General features: G+C 31.7%; 1 protein-coding gene across 2 annotated transcripts in view; it reads left to right on the top strand.

Moving 5' to 3' along the window:
• LOC123670656 (guanine nucleotide-binding protein G(o) subunit alpha) overlaps positions 1-24,036 on the top strand; it is a 68,490-nt gene that overhangs the window by 21,357 nt on the left and 23,097 nt on the right. For both annotated transcript variants that reach the window (XM_045604170.1, XM_045604169.1), the window contains exons 2-3: positions 15,374-15,416; positions 21,852-21,993. In XM_045604170.1, the coding sequence (XP_045460126.1) occupies positions 15,374-15,416; positions 21,852-21,993 (185 nt within the window). The remainder of the gene's footprint in view (positions 1-15,373; positions 15,417-21,851; positions 21,994-24,036) is intronic.

Here is a 24,036-nt window from a genome sequence, read left to right as displayed (position 1 = left end):
TTCTGAAATTGCTTTTGTGCGTGCATTGTGTTCTCTTAAAAATGTTCAATTTTTGAATGTACTTTTTGGTAGAAATGAATTCTTTTGAATATATGAACAATTAAGGCCAGGAACTGGCCATACCATACTCTTTTTGGAACAAACATGGCATTTTCATTTGTTCGGCTTAGCCAAATGATGATATAATAATGTACAAGTACATTCATTGAGCTGGTTTCAAACGAGAAATAACAATGAAGCTGAAAAAACAATTAGATTCAATAGAAATGATTTATTGCGTGATCGTTAATCATTTCTTTTGTTATAACTGCAGATCAAGTGCAACATTAATACGAGTATAATATTCACGAAATTGTATTGTATGTGTTTATCTAATTGAATAAGTTCTTTAAGTTCATTTATTTCGATTTAATGGGGTTAAATAATAAATCTAAAATGAAATTTTATTTGGGTTAGTTGATTTTTTGAATAATTATAGTAATAATGAATGAGTTTATTCAAAATATAATAAGTACAAATTGAAATACAACTCAGGCCTTATTTCTTAAGTGCTACGAGGAAGAAGCATTGAGACACAATACAACCTTGAGAGGAATATTTTTGCAAAGTTTTTTTTAGCTAATTACGACTATAATGTGGTAAATTCGGAATCGAAGCTCTAATAGTTTTAGAAAAAAAGATCTCTGGGTGGCGAACGAAAGAATTTTCTTTGAATGATTCGAAGTGTAACAAGCTGAACGAACATCTGTCCACACGTTATCTTCAACTCGCCAGTCGGTGTGTAAACAAGACAAAATATATCAATGAGTGGAAATTCCTCATAGAATAACATTTTGCTGGTGGGTTTTCACCTAACTAACAGCTAACCTAATAGTTATTCAAGTACCAAGGGCATTAAGCAGATGTTTATGCACCATGGCCCGAGGGTTTTTAAATCGCTCGAGGATCTCTTGTTACAATTTCAAAATTCAATTTAATTTTCTATGTAACGCTGTTATATCAAACTTTGAATCTAAACATTGAAGAAATGATAGAATATTTTGAAATTCCTATAATGAATTGAAGAATTCTATGACAAAGATTACCAACATTATGTGGAGTGGATGACAAGAAACTGTGTGGAATTTATTAATGAAACTGTGCTGATCAGATACTTCACCGATCTCTCTAAACATCTTCTCAGAGTTCTTTATGGTCCAAATAATAAATGGTGAAGAAGAACTTGATGACGAATAAGGGAACAAGAATATTTACATCGATTATTATTACAATAAGTTTGTCGAATATTTCGAGCAAGGATTGAAAAGATATCAGCCAAAAAAAGTTCAAAGTTCTGGCTAGAAAAGATGTTCTGGCTCACTGCAAGAACTTACGTGAATATGCTAGTTAATCACGTTCAAGATAACAAGAGAGATAACCAGATACAAAAACCGATAAAAAGCGCGTTTTCACAATTGTAAAAGAAGACAAAAAGAATAGTTTAAAGTCGATAAGAGAATACATACCTACATGTATTCACGTCAACGGAAATGTTCAGTAAAAAGGCTTTTCCTGACCTATATAGACTTGACTGTTGCACTAGATAAATAGTTGGAAAAAACACATTTGGGCAAAATCTCATATATCATTGTGAAATATCTGGTTTTGGGCGATTCTGAAAAAAAAAATACCGATCACTGTATCAGCAACTTTTCTGGCAGAAGCTGGAGGCAGTAAAATGACTATAGTTGCACATTCAAAAAAATAATGGTATCTCTAGAAGTGACTTGCTCTCACAAACATTCCAATATTAAACGATTCTAACAACTGTTACGAATACAAAAGTATATATATTCAGTCTTATTGATATTTGAAATCAAAGCATTCGCATAATAAGCTAGTAGATCACTGATAAACAAAAACAAAAAAATATGAGCGGTTCTAGAACAGAGCCTTGTGGAACTCCTGAATTGATTTTACATGTAGGTGACGGAGCGACACCCATTCTAACCATAAAAGAATAAATGGAATAAATATAAATAATGGATCAAATGATTCTCATATGGCAACGTTGGTTCTAAAATTTCATCTAGATGGCTGTAATTTTCGCGTTTTGAGCAGAGGGAATGTTTTGATTCACTAATGATGAATCCGTCCTAAATTTACTTTTGTCAGTTTGGCCAGCAGGTCATTGATTCATACCTCCGGAACTAATTGAGCTGGAACTGTGAAAAAACATTTTATTTGGTATAATCTCAGAATTAAACGTTTGACATTTTATAATTTCGGTTGATTTTTCAAAATTTGATATCTTAATTTTTTTTTCTTGAAAGAACAAAAGATTGTTATCCGATCTAGGAGGATCGATGCGGTATATAACAACCGATTTTTGAAACAAGTTTCATGCGAATAGCTCTCATAATCTCCTTCTCCGAGAAAAGTTCATTACAACAGAAGAATGAATTTTCTCATTCAATTTTTGGATTCTTTGGAATCCATGAAAATATCAGATAGTTTATTAATGAAAATAATAAACCAAAACTTGAACGTAATATATTTTTGGATAAATCAATTTCTAAGATTGCCTATTAGACGTTTATAGAAAACTAATCATAATTCTGTGCTGAAAACTTACATGTTTGAGTTTGAGACAATGTTCTTTCTCTATAAAATATTTTTAGATCTCTACAAATTCCGGTTATGCCGGAAACAAAATCATGATTAGTTTTTCATAAACGTCTCATAGGCCATCGCGTTGAATCACCCTGTATACGACACCCATGAAGTCAAGAACACACATTCCATATTTCTTTCAAAGATTATATTCTTGCCTAAATATAAAAAAAAATTCAAAGGAAAAAAATGCCTGATTGAAAAGTAAATAAACTAATCAACGGTAGGTGGTATTGAGTGCAAAATACATTTAACACCCAGTATTTAATTGAAAGATGTAAAGTATTCCACTAGCGTGTAATGGCTGATACGCTTCGAATAAGTAATTACCTATCATTACATGCTCTTTGAATAGTTACTATGGCGGTCTGCATTAATTTGCACTGTTATCAACGTCTTGTGAATTCATATTTAAATTATGTATTAGATTCGAGTTGATTCTGAATGAGAATGTTATTTTCAATCAAATTAATAGTTTTTCGTACAAGCACATTTTTTGCCAGATTGCCAGTAACAAACAATGAAAAAACACTGTTTGAATTCGTTTTTATGTTTTTATACGAAATTTCTTGAGTTGAAATATTTTCAATTCAGTTTTGTAAACTCGTAACTTCATGGTATGATTTCGTGAGATTAAAGCGGAAGTAAAATATTGTTTTTATTTATAACTATTCGTTACTACTAAATTTGAATGTTCTCCTATTTACTATGCCATAGTGAGTTCAAGAATTTAGTGAAATGCTTTTATACTATAATGGATTATGAAAAATTGTTTGTAATTCATATATTCATTTACATATACATATTTATATTTTTTCCTTTTTTTTTCTTTGATTGGTTTTATACATATTGGTATATCTTATGGGATCAATAAAGGTTATAATTATTTTCATTATTGGCTGTAGATTGTATAAAAAAAAAAATATTTAAAAAAATTTATTTGTCTTTCATACAAAGTACATACATATTTAGAAAGTACCGATATTGCTTCGAATAGTCAATTCTAGATAATTACTTCTTCCAAACCTTGGGTTATTTCGTTGGCTGTTTCTGAATCAAGTTCATATAATTTTGTTAATTTTTTTAAATCAGTCGAAGAGTCATTACTCCGATCAAGCAAACACGTGAATGATGGTATCACAGAATATTGATGTGATGAGAAATCTGTAACTCAATGGAAAATTTTGAAGCCAGATGTTTCTATTGCTTCGGAACCTTTTCGGAGTAGAATAATTTCATTTTTTTTATGACAGAGCAATCCCAGCATCCGTTGGCAACTTCGTCGGCTTTAAGAGGGAACACCACCAAGTGGTCGCTCAGTTCAAAACGAAATTAGATATATTTCTTCTTACAAATCACCATTTTTTATAGCTTTTTCACATCATTTCCTTGAACAATAATCTGCATGGAAGAAAGTAAATATTATCAATTTGCGAATGAAAAATTTAAAAAAAAAATTGATATCTTTTCGTTTTTTCTAAAAAATGGATGATATGTACTTTGTACAAAGCACTGATATATTTTTAATATATTTGTGAAAAAAAAACCTACCAAAAATCATTACAAAAGAGGTAATACTATAATTTCGTGAAAGTCGATAGTGCTGCCCTCTACTTATTTGCTTCGAAAAGAAGAAGGAAGATGAAGTGAATATACAATTTCGTACACCTCACAAAGTTTGTTCATCGCAGAAGCTCCAGAAGAGAACTGAATCGTTGTAGTAATCCCCCTTAAGTATTTTTGTAGAAATATTAAGTACCTGATATTTCATGGTGTTCAACTACTGAACTAACTACCTGTTGGCAATTTAATTTGAATTTTATGCTTACATTTGAGAAGCAAGAAGCAAACCCTTAGAAATTCTTTTTTATATTGAAGTTACCGATCGAAGCAATGAATGATGCTGGGTTATAATTAATAAAAAAAAAATAATAAGAGACATAACGTTCTTTTCATTGATAAACTTTCTCTGAGTTTTTGGTAGTTTTGGGAAAGGCTCAGCCTCAAAGTCCCCCCAGGTTTGCTTTGATTTAGATATGGTATTTGTGTTATTTTTTTCCTTTTTTTTCTCATTGATTGGTCTTATACATATTGGTATATAACGAAGTGGAGATCTTGCGGAGAAAGAAGGAAGAGAAAAAATTGGTACTGACAATTAAAAAGCGCAAACTGCAATACCTGAGACATATTATGAAGGAGATAGATACCAGTTGCTGCAGCTTATTGTCCAAGGAAGGAAAGAAAATGGGCAAAAGATCAATAAGAAGAAGAAGAAACTTATGGTTGAAGAACTTGAGAGAATGGTACAATTGCAACAACTGTCAATTGTTTAGGTCTTCATTATCGAGAATAGGCATAGCTTTGATGATAGCCAAACTTAGGAACGAAGACGGCACCTAAAGAAGAAGATACATATTGGTATGTCTTATGGGATCAATAAAAGTTAATATCATTAATAACTTTGCTGCCCTCTGAGTCGTGGGTGTCCCCTTTGCACCCTAACTAAAACCGCATTGATCTGTCGTTTTGTTGGAATTTCCAAGATTTTCTTCTCCATAAAAATTATCAATCGCTCGAATAGAAGGGAGTTCTACCGGATCAATAACCCAATAAACTTTTTATTGCGCATTCAACGCTTCTCAGATCGGCGTGAAAATCTGTCATCCTTATCAACATCCACCCACACACTTCTCTCTTGATATTGTCGCAATTCCATTAAAGAGCGACCATAAATCGGAAAGTGCATTTGAAGTAGGCGTGGGCGTGGTAGCCTAAAACTCTATCGCTGTGCCGACAAGAGTTAAATTGGGACTGGCGTTTTCGCGATCGCAGCGCCGCGCACGTTCGGTGGAAGAAGCTATTAGCTGGGTCCCCCTTTCAACACAGCAGACTGGATGACGGGAAATCCCATTTAGGAGGCCTTTTCGCGGATCGATGTACACTTCGCACCATCACGGCTAGGAACAGGAAACGGGCCCGAAAAGATGTCGATACAGGGTCTGTTCCGAATGTTGCCGAACTTCGGATCATCGGTATCACATTGGCTGAAAACATTAACCCCTTACCGGTCTGTTTTTCCGCAATTTTTATATATGTGTATTAGATTTTGATTAGACCTAATGGTCTATTGTGTCCTCATCAGATCTTTTGTCGCTATAACGTGATCTGCAGCTCGACTTCCAGTTCCAGAGTTCTTATGAACTGGGATGGCTTAAAAGAGGCTGATTCCTCACTTCTACAAGTTTCTTGCTCAAATCAGATTTTGCGTTGACTAGTGATGGCGAGGCATACCGTCACTAGGGGATCCGGAGTTTCTTCCTCCTCCCCACAGAATCTGCACTCGTCATTTTCTGCAAGACCTATTCTCATGAGGTATTTTCTGTGGTGAATTTGCCCTGTGAGGAATCCAGTGAAGAGTTTTAGTATATTCTTGCTGGGATCGCGTTTCGAAGAAACTCTTTGGAATCATTCAAACCAGGAATATTCCTCCAGAATGTTTCTCTTTCGGTTTTTTCCTTCTCCTGAAATTCTTTCTTGTAGGTACATTTGCCTATGCATCAGAAAGGTTCCAGGTCGATGAAAGAAGTTTGTGTTCCTTTTCTGGCAAGTGTGTTGGCTTCTTCATGTTCTTCATGCACAACTCGCAGTGAAGGAAACCAAAACATTTTACTTATTCAAATCAATAGGTTGTATTACAGTGAGATAAAAGGCATTACCTACATATTTTCATTCCGAGTGAAAATGTCGAAAAAAATTTCGATCCTTGTTAGGGATTTCACAGGAAACTTGTGACTCGGGTGATTTACATCTCTGGCGATCTTCGCGCCATCTAGAAAGGTATCATCTGAAAAACATGGGAAATGTGTCTGAGGATACATGTCGCTTCTGTCAAGAAGCCACTGAGATAGTCAAACACTTGATGAATGTAGCTCCCAGAAAAGAAATAAAGTTTTTTGAGACATTTCTGCCCGATTGGTAAAAAGCGCGAGGATGCACAGTAGATCTTCAGGTCAAGGTGCTTGCGAGGTCTTAATCTTATGTAATCTTTGAGAAAGGATACTTTATCTGGAGATTTTAAGGATGTCATATCTCGTCCTGGTATAGCCCCACTCAAGTTATGGCTGGGGTGGTGTGACGAAAAGTTATTTAAAGAAACCAGAAATAAAGCAAAAATGGCTACTGAAGATAATATATCGGAGACCTTACCACTTTTCCACTGAGCAACTCTATAGAGATGCAGGAATTATAATCCTTAGGTAGCTGTTCCTCCTTGCTTTATCGATCCATCATAGGAAGAGTTTGTTACTTGCAAACATGAATGAACACCGCCATGAGACCAGAAATAGAGGTAACTGGATAATATTTCAACGAACTTTAAAGACGATAGAACAGAAGCCAGGCTTACCTGACCCCCTCGATCCCTATTCATACAATAAAATACCTTTAGAGGTTAAAAATACTCATACCTTGAATGCCTTCAAGGGGAAAATTAAAGAATGGATTAGAACGCTGTCGACATGGGAAGTTGCACAAATGATTGATCTGAAAAATTTATATGTTCGGAACTGAAATAGATACTCGAATTGGCATCTCCTGAACAACGGTGTTGTTGATTTTTTTTTATTTTGTTTTTTTTTTTATTGATGCATACATTTCCATACAAGACAGTTTCACGTTTCACTGGCTTGCCAATCAAATTGCCTTCGGGAAAGATATACGTATCGATGTTTAAATTGTGTTGTTGTGAAATAAAAATTTTGAGTTATTATTAGGCACATTTGAATTTTGTTTTCCATTTTTTTGTTGAATAAACATCATTATTATTATTATTAATTGTGGCTGCAGTGAGAAACTTGGTCGGTCGTGCTTCTTAGGTGTTACGTAAGATTTTGTAAGAATTTCTGCTAGACTAAAAATTTGAATTCAGGCAGTGGTAGAATTTTTTGACTAATAATGTTCTCCTCCACAATATTCAACTATTGTAGCTCACCATATCCAGGAAAAATATTCTCAAGTAAAATTTTATAATAGGAATTTTGTCATAGCAGGTGGGTTATCCTTTGATCTACATTCTCCCTCGGTTTGACGCGGTCTTCACGGGACACCCTGTATAGCTTAGCCTTTATTGTACACTGTTCCGAATATGGCACAAGTAAATAAATAACTTTCAAGAAAGGTTTTACAGGAATCGAAATAAGCCTACCTTTACCTATCCTGAATAACATCACTTTTAGTAGTTTAACATTACAAGTAGTTTCATTTTTTATGTAATGTAGAATAAAGAAAACTTGAAAAAATTCAAGAATTGTGACGATGTATAATAAAAATTTCAAGATTTTTGCAAAATATCTAGTTGATATTTTTACCAGATTCTAAAAAATTGGAAAAGATTATAGACAAAAAATTGACTGATGTTTTCGTATCAACAAATCGGGAAGTTGAAATTCAGTTTGTAAAATAATCACTCGAATGTTCCTACTGAATTCCAGGAGGATCGTATCATTAAAACTTCTCATCCAAATAAAATAACCGATAATAATGACATAATGATATATCTCATTTAATAGTTCTGGGGTTTATTATTAGAAAAAAAAATATAATAAATATTTAAACTGTTACCGTTCATTTTGGCCTAGAGAAATCAAGGACGGTTAGAACAATTCTTTTTTTTTTGTGAATATTATTATTCACCGAAGAAAAGTTCAGGAATAGAATGAGAAAAGAATCAGTTTCATTATAACATCTGTAAAAGATCTATTTTAAAAATCAAATTAGGGTCACAAACTCAAGAGAATCTTCTCAGGTTCATCAATTTCAGTTGGCTCACGTCTTAGGTAGAAATAGTTCCTGTATTATTCCTTAATGTGTGGTATCATGTGACACATACCCTATTAATATAAAACGTCTTTCAAGTTGAAGATACCATCATCCACAATTTTCGTCCTATTGGATATGATATTCCCAACTAATGTATTTTTATATTAATTATAAAAAACTTGATATTTTTAATTCTACTTGTATTGTGCCAGGACTTCTATGATTCAGTTTTTCACTGAACTTTTAAGAAAATATGGGAAGATGAAAATTACACTTCTGAAAAAAAAAGGTATAGTTAAGCACTTAATGATACAACTAAGTTCTTTTAGGTGGTTATAATATAACAATTATTAGGTGGTTCCCTAATTTCCTAGAAAGTTCAGTGGGAAGCACGAACATAAAATATTTATTTTATACAGTGTGTATCTGAATAACACCGAAAAAATTTAAGTGGTGATTCTGAGATGAAAATTAAGATGGATATTTGGTAAAAAATTTCTTGAAAAACCTACACCTGGAAAAATTACACTCCTCCGATAATTATCAGAAAAAAAGTTTCAATAAATATTATAATTGTATTGTCGATATTCGACGGGTATTTGTTAATCGTTTGTTCACTATTTTTTTAGTTGAAAAAGTCTTAGTCTAGTAGAATCATAATTTGTTTGGTCTTTAATGCTATTTAACATGAGCTTGCAATACATTTATGATTTTTTCGTGAATGTAAATGCACAAGTTTTCGAAAAAACTTGTAAAAATGTTAGTAAATAAAAATAGAGATAAAAATGTTAGTAAATATAAATAAAGTAAATGAAATTTAAAATGGTTACAATAGCAACAGAGTGTATTCTTTTTTGACACTTATGTCATTTGTGTTCAAGGTTATCTCATTTAATCCTGGAAAGATGCACGCTTCAAAAACGTAGATACAAAAATTGTTTTATCAAAATCAGTGCTCATTTTTGGATACTGAGAGAAATTTAAGAAGATAAGGACGACATTATTCAGTTAATCTACTCACTATTCGCCGAATTGTTGACCGATTCGGAAGTGAATTATCTTTACACTCTACAAAAGTACGAGTACCAAGTACTGAGTCTTATTTGGTATCACTCCAAATTCGAATTTGTCTACAAAAGGAAGAATGGTGTGTCGATCAACTAAATTATCGTTCATAAATTATTCTTGAATGTCTACTAGGTAGTAGGTATTGAAAAATGAGCACTGATTTTGATGAAACAATTAAAAAAATTTTAAACATTGCTGAAGCATGTTTTTCCATAATTAAATGGCATAGGTAATCTACTGAACACAAAAATGACATAAGAAAAGTCCTCCTAATATAAATCAATGCTGAATTCTCTTTTTTATCAAAAGAGATTCTCAACAAATAGCATATGTTGGATCAACTGTCTTGAATCCTTGAATGTAATATTTCTTTGATCATGGTTTGAAATCCAATCCCTTTCTGGTTCACAGATTGTAGACGCAAGCCTACTGAATAAGATTTCTCTCAGAGTGGTAGGGTTAAAGAAATTACTCGATATTCTCTGTGATAAGACATTCTTGACTATCAACCCAGCGTCTAGAGAAGCTTTCAAACAGTCAAGTATGGCTCACATCTGGCAATCATATGGTCGTAGGATTGATCTGTGGATTCATTTATTCATTATGTGGAGCAGGAGTGTACTGGATTGTTTCTGTCAAGGCTCATTTCCAAAGGAATTCCTTAATTATTCGTCTTGTACTATATTACACTACTGAAGATACTTTGAGTTCGTTTTTTTTTTTCAATTTGGACGGTTGATTTCGTTTAGAAGGTTTGAAGAGGAAATGAATATATTATGGAAATCACATTGGCGATCATCTTGAGTATGTTAATTCATGGAAATCATTGGATATGCGTAATGGACTTTTTAACGCTCTTGTTATAAATATGAATAATTCTGCCGAATTTTATATTTTTACTTTTAATTTTGTTTGTGTTTGATAAAACTTCTGAAATCAAAAATTTAATCACTGGTATTACTACTGAAAATTTCTATTGTTATACATATTTGATTATACTGGGTGATTCACCGGGATGGCATATTAGATGTTTATGGAAAACTAATCATAATTTTGAGCTCGAAATTTGCATATTGGGGGTTGAGACAATGATCTTTCTCCCCAATATACAGGGTGAGTCTTTGACTTGTACATATATTTTAACCGAAGGTTCTTGAGGTCAAAAGAAACACTTTTTTCATTTACCATTTTTTCCGATTCGGCCCTGTTAAAAAGATATAGCCATTTTAAATTTTCAAAATGAGCTAATTCACCCCTGAAAACCGGAACACTGAAGTTTTCTCAAGCATAAGATATACCTCTTGAACCTTGGAAATAAGCTACTAAATTAGAAAAACCATCATAAACTCACGTTTAACATTCCATTTGTTGAACAAAGTAGTGTTTATAATCAAATAAATGAGTTATTCCAATTTCGTTGACGCTAAAGATTAAATATTCTTCTCTTGATTTCTATTTCATTTTCGATAATTATAACGAATTGAGCTCGCTACCACCCATATTAGCTCTGATACTCATATCCATTCATTCATTATATTTCATTTATATGATATCGTTGTTTATTTTTCGTGCAAGAATTAACCTTAAAATCTCAAATAAATAATATTCATCTATGAAAGATCTAACACAGACTATAGTAATCTGTGGTTTTAAGTTTGAATTTCAAATTTCGAGTGATGCCAAATATAAACACAGCAGTTCGGTTCGAATAATCTATGTTCTAAGTTCTAACCTAAAATTTTCATTTACAGTTTACACTGTTATTGTCATAAGATATTTGTTATGAAATGAAGCATTTGATTTGTTCCAACTATCTCATAAAAATATTGAAATGCATCAATATTTTTGAAACCATCAGTATGAAAATATGGAAATATGTAAAATATTCTGGCTCTGTAATCAATGGAAAATGTTAGACTCCACTTGTAATCAAATTTGTTGTTAATGTGTACCTACATTATAGCCAACTTTACTACTTAATTCATCTTGATTTTGGCATTGAAAATAAATGAGAAGTATTCAATGTAAATATCCACAATAGAATATTTGGTTTCTTTCAACTCACCTAATTTGTTTTCACATTAAAACAATTATGGCCCTCTTGGAAGTATGTCAATCATAAGCTCTTAGGATGAATTTATGGAATAGCAAAAGAATAAAAGTATTCAATCTCAATCACATGAAAATTTGTCTAGTATGTACCTAGTCCTAGTGATATGTTTCGATGTGAGTTTGAATGAGCCGAAGAAGAATACAGTATTGTTCGATAGCAGCAGTCTTTAGTGGGATATTGATTGTTGTCATTATAATGGGACTATTTTGTGAAAACTTTTTTAAACATGGGTTTTATGAATAATCTGGACTTTTCAAAAAGAATGTTGATTTTAGTGAAGTATCTTCTTATTATCAGAGCTGTGCCAAAGCTCAGTGATTTTTAATCAAATCGAGGAGTTGAGGTGAGCTTATTCAAATAACTTCATTTTCAAACTAAGTTGGCTAGTACTTCAATTCTTAAATCTGAGACATGACTTCATAGTAAATATTCATTTCTGTGGTTTTTTTTTCCACAATAGAACAGAGTTGCATTCAGCCAAAGTACCCAATTTTTTGAATTTCACAGATAATTTTTTTTTTTTAAGATCAAGTTATTCGAAAACGGCGCTTTGTACGAGAAAATATGAAGAATACTTTTATTTTTCAAATTAGCCAAATATTCTTCAATGAACGTTCAAATTACTATTAAGAGTTGGTTTCTTCGAATTTCTGGTATTTTTATGGTATGTTATGTTCATAACAAAGAAACAGAAGAATGTGTATGGAATCTGGTGTTCGGAGAAGATGTATCACATCAAAAAAAAGCTATATTTCAAAAATCATTTCCTTCGATACAACCATTTACGAGATATAGCCGAAAATCACATTTTTTTAACGATTTTCAACAGCCTGTATCTTTTTAACCGGGCCGAATCGGAAAAAATGGTAAAGGAAAAAAGTGTTTCTTTTGACCTCAGGAATCTTGGGTTAAAATATATGTACAAGTCAAAGACTCACCCTGTATATTCAGAACTCTACAACTTCCGGTTATACAGGAAATAGACTACTACTTCCTTATTCCAAATGACACAGTATATAATTGCATCATTGGCCTTTTTAACGACAATTTCGGCAGTATGCCATACCTTGGCTAAAAACTCAACGGTTCATGAGTTAATGGGATTCTTATGAAAAAAATGGTGGCGATGAGGACTCACTTTTTTTTAATTTTTCTACAGAAAAAGCTTTCATCGAGAATTTTTTGTTTGTTTCTCGATTCTCCAAATACGTTGTATTCTAAGACTGCTTTCGGTTTGGACCAAAAATGTACAGGGTGTTCATAAAATGATCATGAATTTGGATAACTCAAATTCATCAAAACTCAAGATTTTTTTTATTATTTCAGTCGATTCTTCGTACCTACAACACTAGTGGGGGTTACTTAAGCAAACCGTGTACCTAAAATGAATACTTTAAGAGTTATCGGGAAGAACTGTAATGAGGAAAAACCGCAATTTCTAATTGTGTGGAGTATTCTGAAACTTCCGGAAAACACAGAAAGAAACTAAAATTGATGTTCGGATAACTAAATTTTATATTTCATGAATCCCAACGAAAAGTCTTCGTAACAAGTGAATGCTTTAATGATCTTTGAAGGTAATATCTGCATATAATTTTTTTTACAAAGAGCTCAATACTTTCCTGTAATCTGTCGTAATATTTGAAATGGTGGATATTACATCCAGATCGAACTTAATGTTTACAACTCTACTTCCTACCTAAAGCAGTAGACAAAACGAGGCATTTCTGTTGCAACAACATTACCATTTTAGCAATAGTTGGATCATTGTTTAAAGTGAAGGTATCGATAGTGACCTAATGACAGAATTACAATCACAATGGCAGCAATCTACGATTATTCATTTGAAATAAATTCTATGATTCACACACTACTATTTCGTTCTAACTTATTGATAGTAATTAGTGATTAAACGGATAAAGTTTCAAATTACTCCAGTGGACATCAATTGAGTAATTATGGAGGGTTTGGCCATGCAAGGTCGAATGAATTATTTAACTATTTAGTAGCGAAAATAGGGGATAAGCACTGTTATATCTATAAAACTCTCGTGATTTGGTTTATCTATTATTTTCATTCAAAATTTTTTGGATGTTTGAAATTTTTACATTTCACGTTTTGGATTGTTTTGTTTACAAAATCGAATAGAAAAAAAAATTTTCATCGCTGCAGTGTTGCCGCTTATATCAAAAAGTACTAACAACTTCGGCATATCCAATAGAACATCCTGTATATTATTTTTGGGATGGAAACTTGCTTTCAATTAGGAAACCTTACAATTTAGGATAATGAACATGTATTCCATTTTTTTTCAATACATCTTTTGATATGTAAGTTTTCCGTTTGAAAAAATGACCTTTTTTTCATTTTAGCATGTCCCGTTGAAGCCTGTGATTTTGAACAAATCTGTATAATGATAGAAGTATTTTATTACAAGTAAAAGATACACGGGATATTAGTAATCCATACCCGAAATTTTAGCTTTGTAGGATTCCAAGTACCGAAGGTTTAATTGAAGCTGTTTTGCACTAAAATAGAGGTATATCAATCAATTACTCGAAAACCGCTAGACATAGGGACAAGGAAGTTTAAATAACTATGACCTAATGTATTTTCCTCAGATATGTAACATAAATACTGAGGCTATACATAAGTAATTGAGAGACTACGAAAAATCGAAAAAAGAAAAATATACTGGGTTTTCTATTTGAAAAATCGAAGTTGTTATAACTTTTTGATATAAGAGGAAGCGCTGAAAATATTTAAATCGATAGATTTTCAATAAAATCGTACCTTCCGATCCCCGTACATGCCCAGGGTACCATTGACCGTGTCCCACGCTGTATACCACATTTACTCGTATTCCCTCTCACATTCTTCCTTACTGAGATATAGGAGGTTTTATGAATTTTATTAATCTTCCTGGGGTCCTAACAAACGAACCACTCTGTATATTATCTTCATATTTGGGTGCGTGTGTCTTATTCATTGCTCAAAATGAATACTTAATGGCAAGGAAAATCCAGCTACAGGTTAACAAAAAATTACTAAATTATTGTATCCTTGAAACAACAAGTAGGTAGCTATATCGGAATTTTGAAAATTTATACGCACATTTGTGAAAAGCAGAAAAACTAAACTGAAACGTGTGCTTTGAATTTTTGCACAGACTTTTTTACTGCACAAATGCGAAGCACCTTGTATATTCATGAAATTTTGAATATGGATTTTTTCCTCTAAACACAAATCTTAAGTCGAAGTAACATGTAATGAAAACATAGATGATGTGATACTTTCAAAACAAAGCAATTTATCATTTTTGAAATAAACATGTAATTTTTCCCATTCTACTCATAATTCCTCATCATTATCCTTTGACTGACTATCTGAATCTATTTCCTCATCTTATGGGTGGTAACTTTGCTACTAACACCGTTAGAATAGATAAGATGTTTCAGTGAATAGAGAATGTCATCGAAAAAGTTTTATGAGCCAACTTACCAGTATAATAATTATTAATTATTTGAGCAAATACATGTGTGATAAAAACATTATGTAATAACATGTTTTCATTCGTCGTGAACAAACTATTTTATTTTCATGTCACTTCAGTAATTTCATATTTCTCTGTGATTAACAGTTAACTAGTTATTATTTTGCATTATGAATCCCATAACTTGTTTCTGAACTCTATATTTACTTAATCAATTTATTTTATTACAGGTGCTGGAGAGTCGGGTAAAAGTACTATCGTCAAACAGATGAAGTGAGTATTAAATTAGGCTTTTCAATATTTTCGAGAATAAACTTAAACATTTTCATGGTTCATTTTGGAAAAAAATACGTAGAAAACATTTCTAGAAATCACTAGGCTAGCTACATTAAGTTGCTAATAAAAGATTTAAAGACTGGATTCAATTCCTACAGAGTATTTATTTCAGCTATGACATGACGTCACGTATGGACAATCCTATAATTGAAAACACACAAAAAACTGGGTCATTTCTTACGTTTATGTTGTCAACCCTTTGCTATGTTGTAGATGTACTCTTTCTGTACTCATGATTGTAAACAGTAAAAAGATATTTTCTTTCAATCGCTGATATCATGCCATTGCTGAAATGAATGAACTATATGTACAGGGTGGCCACTTTTTCAATGGGATTGTATTGGTAACTTTCAAACCATAAGAGTTAGAAGGTCGGTCAAATGGAGAAAAAGTTGCATGCATAGAAGCATTATCAAGCAGTTCAAATAAATCGAGATTGTCAGGGCCGGATTTCGAGATATCATAAGAAAAGTAAATTATGTCATTTTGATTTTTCTTTTTTTCCCACTTTATTTCAAATATTATCAAAAAATGTTACAGGAACTTTTTATTCGACAGTAAATTATCCTCAATTTGACGTAATCAGATTTCGTATCCAACGTTTCGTACTCTCTGGGCCACCCTCAACCTCATTTTTTTCAATACGGACCTGCATATTTTATGACATTTTTCGAAATAACTTTTAACGCTGAATTCAACGATATATCATACAATGTCATTCAAAGTAGATTTTCAGGTGATTTTGATCCTTATCCAATTTTCTTCGGGTCGGATCTGTATTACCTTCATTTAGTTTAATTAACAATATGCAATATGCAATAAATTTCGATAAGAAAATCAACTTACCCATTTTGAACTAAATGGAACATATTAGAATCAAAGCAAGAAACCAGTATACTGGTTTCTTGGTTCTTCTTTTATAATAATCATTTGAATATTTCAATTCATAAAATAATTAAACGAAAGTATCATTTAATAAAAGAAGAATCAAATGATTATTCGAAAGTAAATGAAAATTAATGAAGTAAGTGTTCGAAAAGTCCACCATTTTGTAAAATGCACTTTACGGTTCTGGAACCCATACTTCTTATACATTTGCTTGTTTGGTCTCCTTGAATACCTTCCAAAACATTATCAATTTTCTCGCGAGGTATCACTATTGTTGTATTTGTCATTTGAATCGTTGAAACAAATTACAAATTCGAACTTTATTTTGAGATCATTACGATATAATTTTTGCAAGGCTTGGTATTAAAATTTAAAATCATTGTATTCGCGTCTCTTGACTATTTTATTACCAGCAGTTTTTGAAAAATTCCATTCACTATCCACAGTTCTCGATTTTTTTCTGGGTTCGATTGAATTTGGGTCAGAACATTGATATCGTTAATAGACTTGTTTTTTCTTACATAAATACCATCAAATTTGGATGAGGGTCAAAATCACCTGAAAATCAACTTTGAATCACATTGTATGATATATCGTTGAATTCAGCGTTAAAAGTTATTTCGAAAAATGTCATAAAATATGCAGGTCCGTATTGAAAAAAATGAGGTTGAGGGTGGCCCAGAGAGTACGAAACGTTGGATACGAAATCTGATTACGTCAAATTGAGGATAATTTACTGTCGAATAAAAAGTTCCTGTAACATTTTTTGATAATATTTGAAATAAAGTGGGAAAAAAAGAAAAATCAAAATGACATAATTTACTTTTCTTATGATATCTCGAAATCCGGCGCTGATAATCTCGATTTGTTTGAACTGCTTGATAATGCTTCTATGCATGCAACTTTTTCTCCATTTGACCGACCTTCTAACTCTTATGATTTAAAAGTTACCAATACAATCCCATTGAAAAAGTGGCCACCATGTATAATAGTATATTTTTTTTTTTGTATTTCAATATTATTTTGAATATTTTTTCAAACGGATAAACTTATTATTTCCATTGTATTATTTATATTTTTCAAAATTCATGGATCGAATCTTGAAGCTAAGAGAACCAGATAGCAACTAATTCTTCACATCTGATTATACAGTGTGCTGGAGATTCTAATAGACATTATAGAATCGCATTTCTCAAAATAATGTATACACTTCATTTCTTCAATACAAGGTGGTAAATTTTAAAAATAAACTGTTTCTTCATAATATTCTTCAAACTGCATAGCATGCACAATTGCTGATGAATGTTATTTAAAACAAGTGATTTCATTTTTTTCTCGTTTTTCATCTTTGTTTAACTCTTTTATTATTGCAACATAAAAAAAGTATGAGGCTAAGTCAAAATTTCATTTGAATACCTGTAAGTATTTTTCAATTTGATGAGATCATTATCATATTATTCTTAGAAGAGAATAATCATAAAAATCAAAAGAAAACTCTCCTGTGAGTTCCTGTTTCTAGCCTACAAAAACATCAGAGTATTTTTGATTGAAATCCATTAAGTGAAATTCGGAAATATTCGTTGTCGAATCTAAATTTTTGTTATGCTGTTTCGAGATTATAAAAAATAATCTCAACATTTCGGCTTCACAAAACAGATAGAACAGACTTCTCCCGAAAAATTACCTCAATCTCCTAAACGAAAATAAAAACAAAGGGGTAAATGTCCGCAATGATTTATTTACATTTAATATGTAGAGTTGACATAGGTTATCTTCTTTTGAACTATTGAAACGCTCATCTTTCGTTCTATAAATAATGTTCATTCATGTGGGCGGTGAACTTTTTCAAATCATTCGTGTGCTACTTCTATCAACAGAAAATTTCTATCAAATATTTGTTCCTAATTTTTTGGAATGTTCTGTGAAGATTTATGTTGGTTCGAAATGAAAAATCTTTTGGAACTTTTTTCAATTCATGTTCTTAAACTTTTTATAGGAGTTATTTCTTTTTTATTCATTTGATATAGTTACATATGAAGTAAATAAAACTAAATAAAGGAAAACGAAAAAATAAATGTTGGACAAAATTGCTTCTCATAGTTCTAAAGAATAATTCAACTATACAGTGCAAATAAACAATAAATTGCTGTGAAATTTATGATAAAATGGAATTGCATTAACCCATTATTGAATATAAAAACAATTTTATGATTATTAATCGTATGATTATCGATTTATGTAGGGATATTTGAATATGTTGAACTGAAACAACAACGAAAGAATAGTCGAACATTCAACACTTCTTCGATTGTCACATAAGTTCCAAATTCTCCATATTATTCTTTTCTTCATATAATTTTTTCAAATTGCACAAGGTTAGAATAGGCAACTTACATATGTGTTTATACAGTCTTATTTCCAAGGTTTTCTCGATTGATGTGTCACAATGCGCACCTTAAAAGGTAAACAAACCGTTCCAATAAAAATATCCAATTTTGCAGTAGAACGATAAAACGTAATTCTCTATAGTATTCAAATGCTTGATACTAAATATCAGTTTTGCAGCAATAATGATGTATATTTATACACTTGAACCAATGATGAAAACTTTCATTCTTATATCGTATCTTCATTTAATTATGATTTTGTTAGTAACGGTTCACCTTTTGCAGTTTAAAGGTGCGAATGGCACATATAGATACATAAAATCAATTATACCAAAGAATACCCTGTATAAGCCTAAAAATTATGCTAGGTCCAACTTTGTAATGAATAGTGTTATCAGAGGAAACTAATATCGCGCCATTGAACACCAACCATAAAACAAGGCAAGTGAATAATATAATCAATCCATACTTGTCGATCTAATAATCGAAACAACACCTGTAACAAAGCAGCCTCGAAATCTTGTACAATAATAACAAGCTAACAAAGAAAAGCAATACATAAAACTTAAGTTTTTACAGTTACAATGATTGCTTTGACGAATAGTAGATTCCGAAATCTCGCAGAACACGTACTGTATATTGATATGAAACAAATCAATGCTATGTTGCTTTCTTTTGGATGTACAGGGCAAAATTGAAGTTAGAGTAAACTTCAATAATATGTCATTTCTGTAATTATACCATTTTCCTTACATCCCAACGGTCATCATGTTCGATTTTGGAAATTTTGTAGTTGATCTTTTCAAGAGAATCACAATACCACAATGGCTGGAGAAAAACATTTTAGGACCTATAAACATAGAAAGTAATGCTAGGCTGAAGAACTAGATATTATCTCTCACTTTTCATTAGAATCAGGTTAATGTATTAAAAATCAATATAAACCACAACCTTATCGTAGGAAATATTAATTTATAATTTAATATACCGACTTCTTAAAAATTTTCTCCCTATATTAAATCTGTTGTGTACATTTCATTGCATGAATGCTCATTCAAAGGCAGAGATTTTTTCATGAAGGAGAATGAAATTTATGATAAGGTATATTAATAACCTGAATATTTTATCGTTTCATTTAAAATGCTGTACATAAGGTGATTGAGTGGCACATTTGGATCCAAAATAAACCTCATAGACCAACATACAGTCAATAGATTGCCTGGAATTTATCACTCAAAGAGCCCACTTAATGTTGTTGTTGAAATTCTTTTTGTCGTTAAGTTAATTCAACTATCCTCAATTCATATTCTTACTTAGTTAATTTCAAGTGTGTTTTGCGATTTGTATGGATGAAAATTCAAAACGATAAATTTTTCTTTAATTTTGCCGTGCGAATGAAATTTCGTCGGTTGAAGAGGTACATTTTTTTTTCGAAAAAAAAAACAATTTCAGGAATAAAAACACTTTTTTATTCAAAACGTTTCATGTTATAGGTAAAATTAATAAAAAACAATTGGGAAAGTACTGACTTGGAGCCAGGAGCTTTTGAGCTCTGATTTATTTAGATCCAATTGTGCCCTTGGAGACACAAAAATGTCTATTTTCTAATCAGTAATCATGGAAATTCCTTTTCCAATATTTTTAAATTTTCTATAGTCCTAATGATATGATCTGATCTGCTTGCAAAAAGCTTGAAATTGGTATTTCATATGAATTCCCAAAATCGCAATTCCACGGAAATATTTGGTAATTTTTTGAAATATTTTTCTTTAGTTTTCTATGGTTCTGGTTACTAGATTTACATGAAATTTTGCGAGAGGCTTGAAACTATTAATTAATATCTAATTTGCGAATTTAAAAAAAATATAAATTCGTAACTATACAGGGTGATCACGGTCGATGGTACCCTAGATTTTTACAGAGAACGAAAGGTACGATTTTATTGAAAAGTTGGTTTTTTGGTTTCTCAAGGAACCAACTGTTCCATCGATCTAAAATAATTTCAGCGCTGCGGTGTTGCCACTTATATCAAAAAGTACTAACAACTCAGATATTTCAAATAAAATACCCTGTATATACTTTTTTTACTTCCTTGTTCCTATCTCTTGGTGTTTTCGAGTGAAATGTCGGGTATGGATAAGCAATATCTCTTGTATCTTTTACGTGTGATATAATACGTCCATCATCATACAGGGTTGTTCAAAATATTAAAACAAGGAAGTTAATACATAAATAATAAAAAAGTTATACGGCAAACCGAAAAAATAAATAGTAAACAGGTTTGCTATTTGAAATATCGATGTTTTTGGTAGTTTTTGATATGATTTGATCAAAAAGTTACGACAAACCGAAAAAATAAATAATATACAGGTTTGCTATTTGAAATATCGATGTTGTTAGTAGTTTTTGATATATTTCTCCATTAAAGTATAGTATAGCATCGACCGTGGTCAATATCTTCAAACAACATTTTGGACTAGGAGGTATTGCCGTGGTCCATCCTGTATAAGAGCTAATAAAATATTGAAAACATGTACTCGTACTAACATGGTGTTAATACATGTTTTAAGTTGCAGGATTATCTGTAAAATAATTATATAAATGAAATGATATTGAAAAATTTCGTTTCCTCGATTTTTCCCTGCAATTGTTTAAAGCAGAAATAGCAACAAATTTTTGTGTTAAATTTATAGTTTCCGTGGATAGCTCTGCGAAATTTCTTCTCGAACTTTTCCAATGTATTATTATCAGATATAAACCAAAATAACGAAGAAAAAAAATCATTATAACTAATGACAAATTATACCACATGACTTCTTGTGAAGTTTTTTTAGTTATAAACTGGTAAAATTTTTTAATAGATGGAGATGGAAAACGTTCATGTAAAATTGAAAACATTTTTTTAACGTCTAAACTTTTTTCTTACAACAGTCCACGAAGTACAATATTATCAACAGTTGAGAAATACTCGACAGGCGCATAGCTTCAAAACCATAAGTGGAACATTGCACAGTTATTCGCCTAATTAACCATTATACTTCATACTTTCAAAGAAGCCAAGTCCCACTAACTACCTGCATCTTTTCTTTTTTTTCAGAATAATTCATGAGAGCGGCTTTACGTTTGAAGATTTTAAGCAGTATCGTCCTGTTGTTTATAGTAACACCATACAGTCACTTGTAGCTATTTTGAGGGCGATGCCGAATTTGGGAATAAGTTTTGCAAATAATGAGAGAGAGGTAAGCTTGAATAGGTTTATTGACATTTTGAATGCTGATTGTTCAACAGAGTTGTATAATTCCGGCATCTGAAGATATTTAACCAAGTTGCAAGCGAAACGTTAGGTGAAAAACCACTGCTAGAAAGCCTGGAATTATCCAACTCTAACGATATTTTATTATTTTTTTTTTTGTTTCAACACATTCTTATAATTCTACAGATTTATTTTTGCTTAAAAGCCATTTTTGAATGGCGGTATACTTCTAATAATCAGTAAGGGGGCATGCATTTATAATATTTTTTATTTTCCTAAACATAGTTATCTAAGGGCGTTAGATAGGGCGAACGTGGTGGCCAAAGATGAGGACTATTGTTTGCCGAAGGTTTGTTATGATGCTTACGATTCTAAAATCAACTGGAGATTAGCATAATTTCCCTTGTAAACCATTGGGTTAATCGGCTTCAGAAAATACCCGGAGACAAGTAAACTATGCGGTTGCTATGGTGACATTTCGAGGTGAATAAAAACAAGTTAAAGATTTCTACTTCAGAAATGAGATGAAAAACGGTATCTTCACATATTTTATTACTATGGGTGTTCTACCCACTTTTCTTGCTAGAAAATGCATTGCCAGTTGTCGCAAGAATTACCTTGGCTGTTTTGATTTCAATGTCACTCAGTACTCAGTATATATAACACCTTAAATTCCAGGGTGATGTCGAATAAACATATTACAAAATCTCTATTAATGGAATATTATGGCAAGTTCAGAAATAAAGCTTGAAACCTATAAACAATTCTGCGAATTCAAACATATCGATCTGCTCATATAAATATTCTAGTTATTGAAGTTGAACATCTTGGTCCAGTCAGAGATATTTTACAGAAAAACGAACGAGGCCAAGAAAAACATATCGAAAACGATATGATATCATATTATTACAATTACATATTTACATGTGAGTTCCAAATTATTTTCCACCTTGTGAAAACATATTTTAAAATGTCGCGGTCCAAGCCAGCTTTACTTATTCGAATACGTGTGATCTACAATCATTGTAATATTTAGATATATTATGGAATTATATTTATTGTAGAGTACAATTTGACCTTGAAAGATGTCCATGCGCAATATACTTAACCCAGAAGCCGTTTTCATCAATAATTTTGTTTGATTCATTTAAAAATATGTTTTATGCTTAGATTTATCGATTTATGCATAAATAGACATAAAAACATATTTTTAGATACTCATCAGTCGAGTCATTATAGGTTTGGTCAGGGACCGTATTCTCGACAAGTGATCTTTCAAAACGTATACGTTCAGTGCTCTGAACACTGGATGTACGTATACGTTTTGAAAGATCACTTGTCGAGAATATGGTCCCAGTCGTGGATCTAAACATAAGGAAACCAACATTTTGCTAGATTTTTAAGTTTCTAATTTAATTGCCAATTATACAGAGTGTTTCCAAATTAGACATGAACCTTGAAGAACGTGTTAGTAAGGCTCATTTGATGTAGTTTGAGCCGTATTTAGTGATAACCAAAATCAACAGTTTGCGAGATATTTGAGTTCTTGTGAGTTCCTAAAGATTTCTCACCTTCGTTTTTCGTCAATTTTTTCTACGTTAACCAAATTTGATTATAATTTTGGATTAGTTTCGTGGCCAGCAAAAAGTCCGGACCTGACACCGTTAGAATAGAGTGAATAGACGAAGTAGCGAGAAGATTGAGAGTAAATTTCAGGCGGAAAGTAACAACTGAATAAATAAGAAAGAGGGCACGTGCTTGTGAGGATGTCATTTCAAACATAATTTATGAATACATTTTTTTACAGAAATTTCATTTTGATTAAAAAATTTTTAATTCATTACTTTCCTATCTTTGCTTCTTTTCCCTTTCCAATCAAAATCTGTTGAAACAAAACTAGTGCCTGCATCCTAACGAAAACTTTTTTAAGGAAATGAACAAGAAATCTGGCAAGTTTTTAAAATAATTTCGTCATACATAAATTGTAGAATTCGACAGTTGCACGCAACTTTATATTAGAAATATACTA

The sequence above is a fragment of the Harmonia axyridis genome, chromosome 1 (genome assembly GCF_914767665.1).
Source record: "Harmonia axyridis chromosome 1, icHarAxyr1.1, whole genome shotgun sequence".
Taxonomy (NCBI): domain Eukaryota; kingdom Metazoa; phylum Arthropoda; class Insecta; order Coleoptera; family Coccinellidae; genus Harmonia; species Harmonia axyridis.
This window is presented reverse-complemented; position numbering and strand designations above follow the sequence as displayed.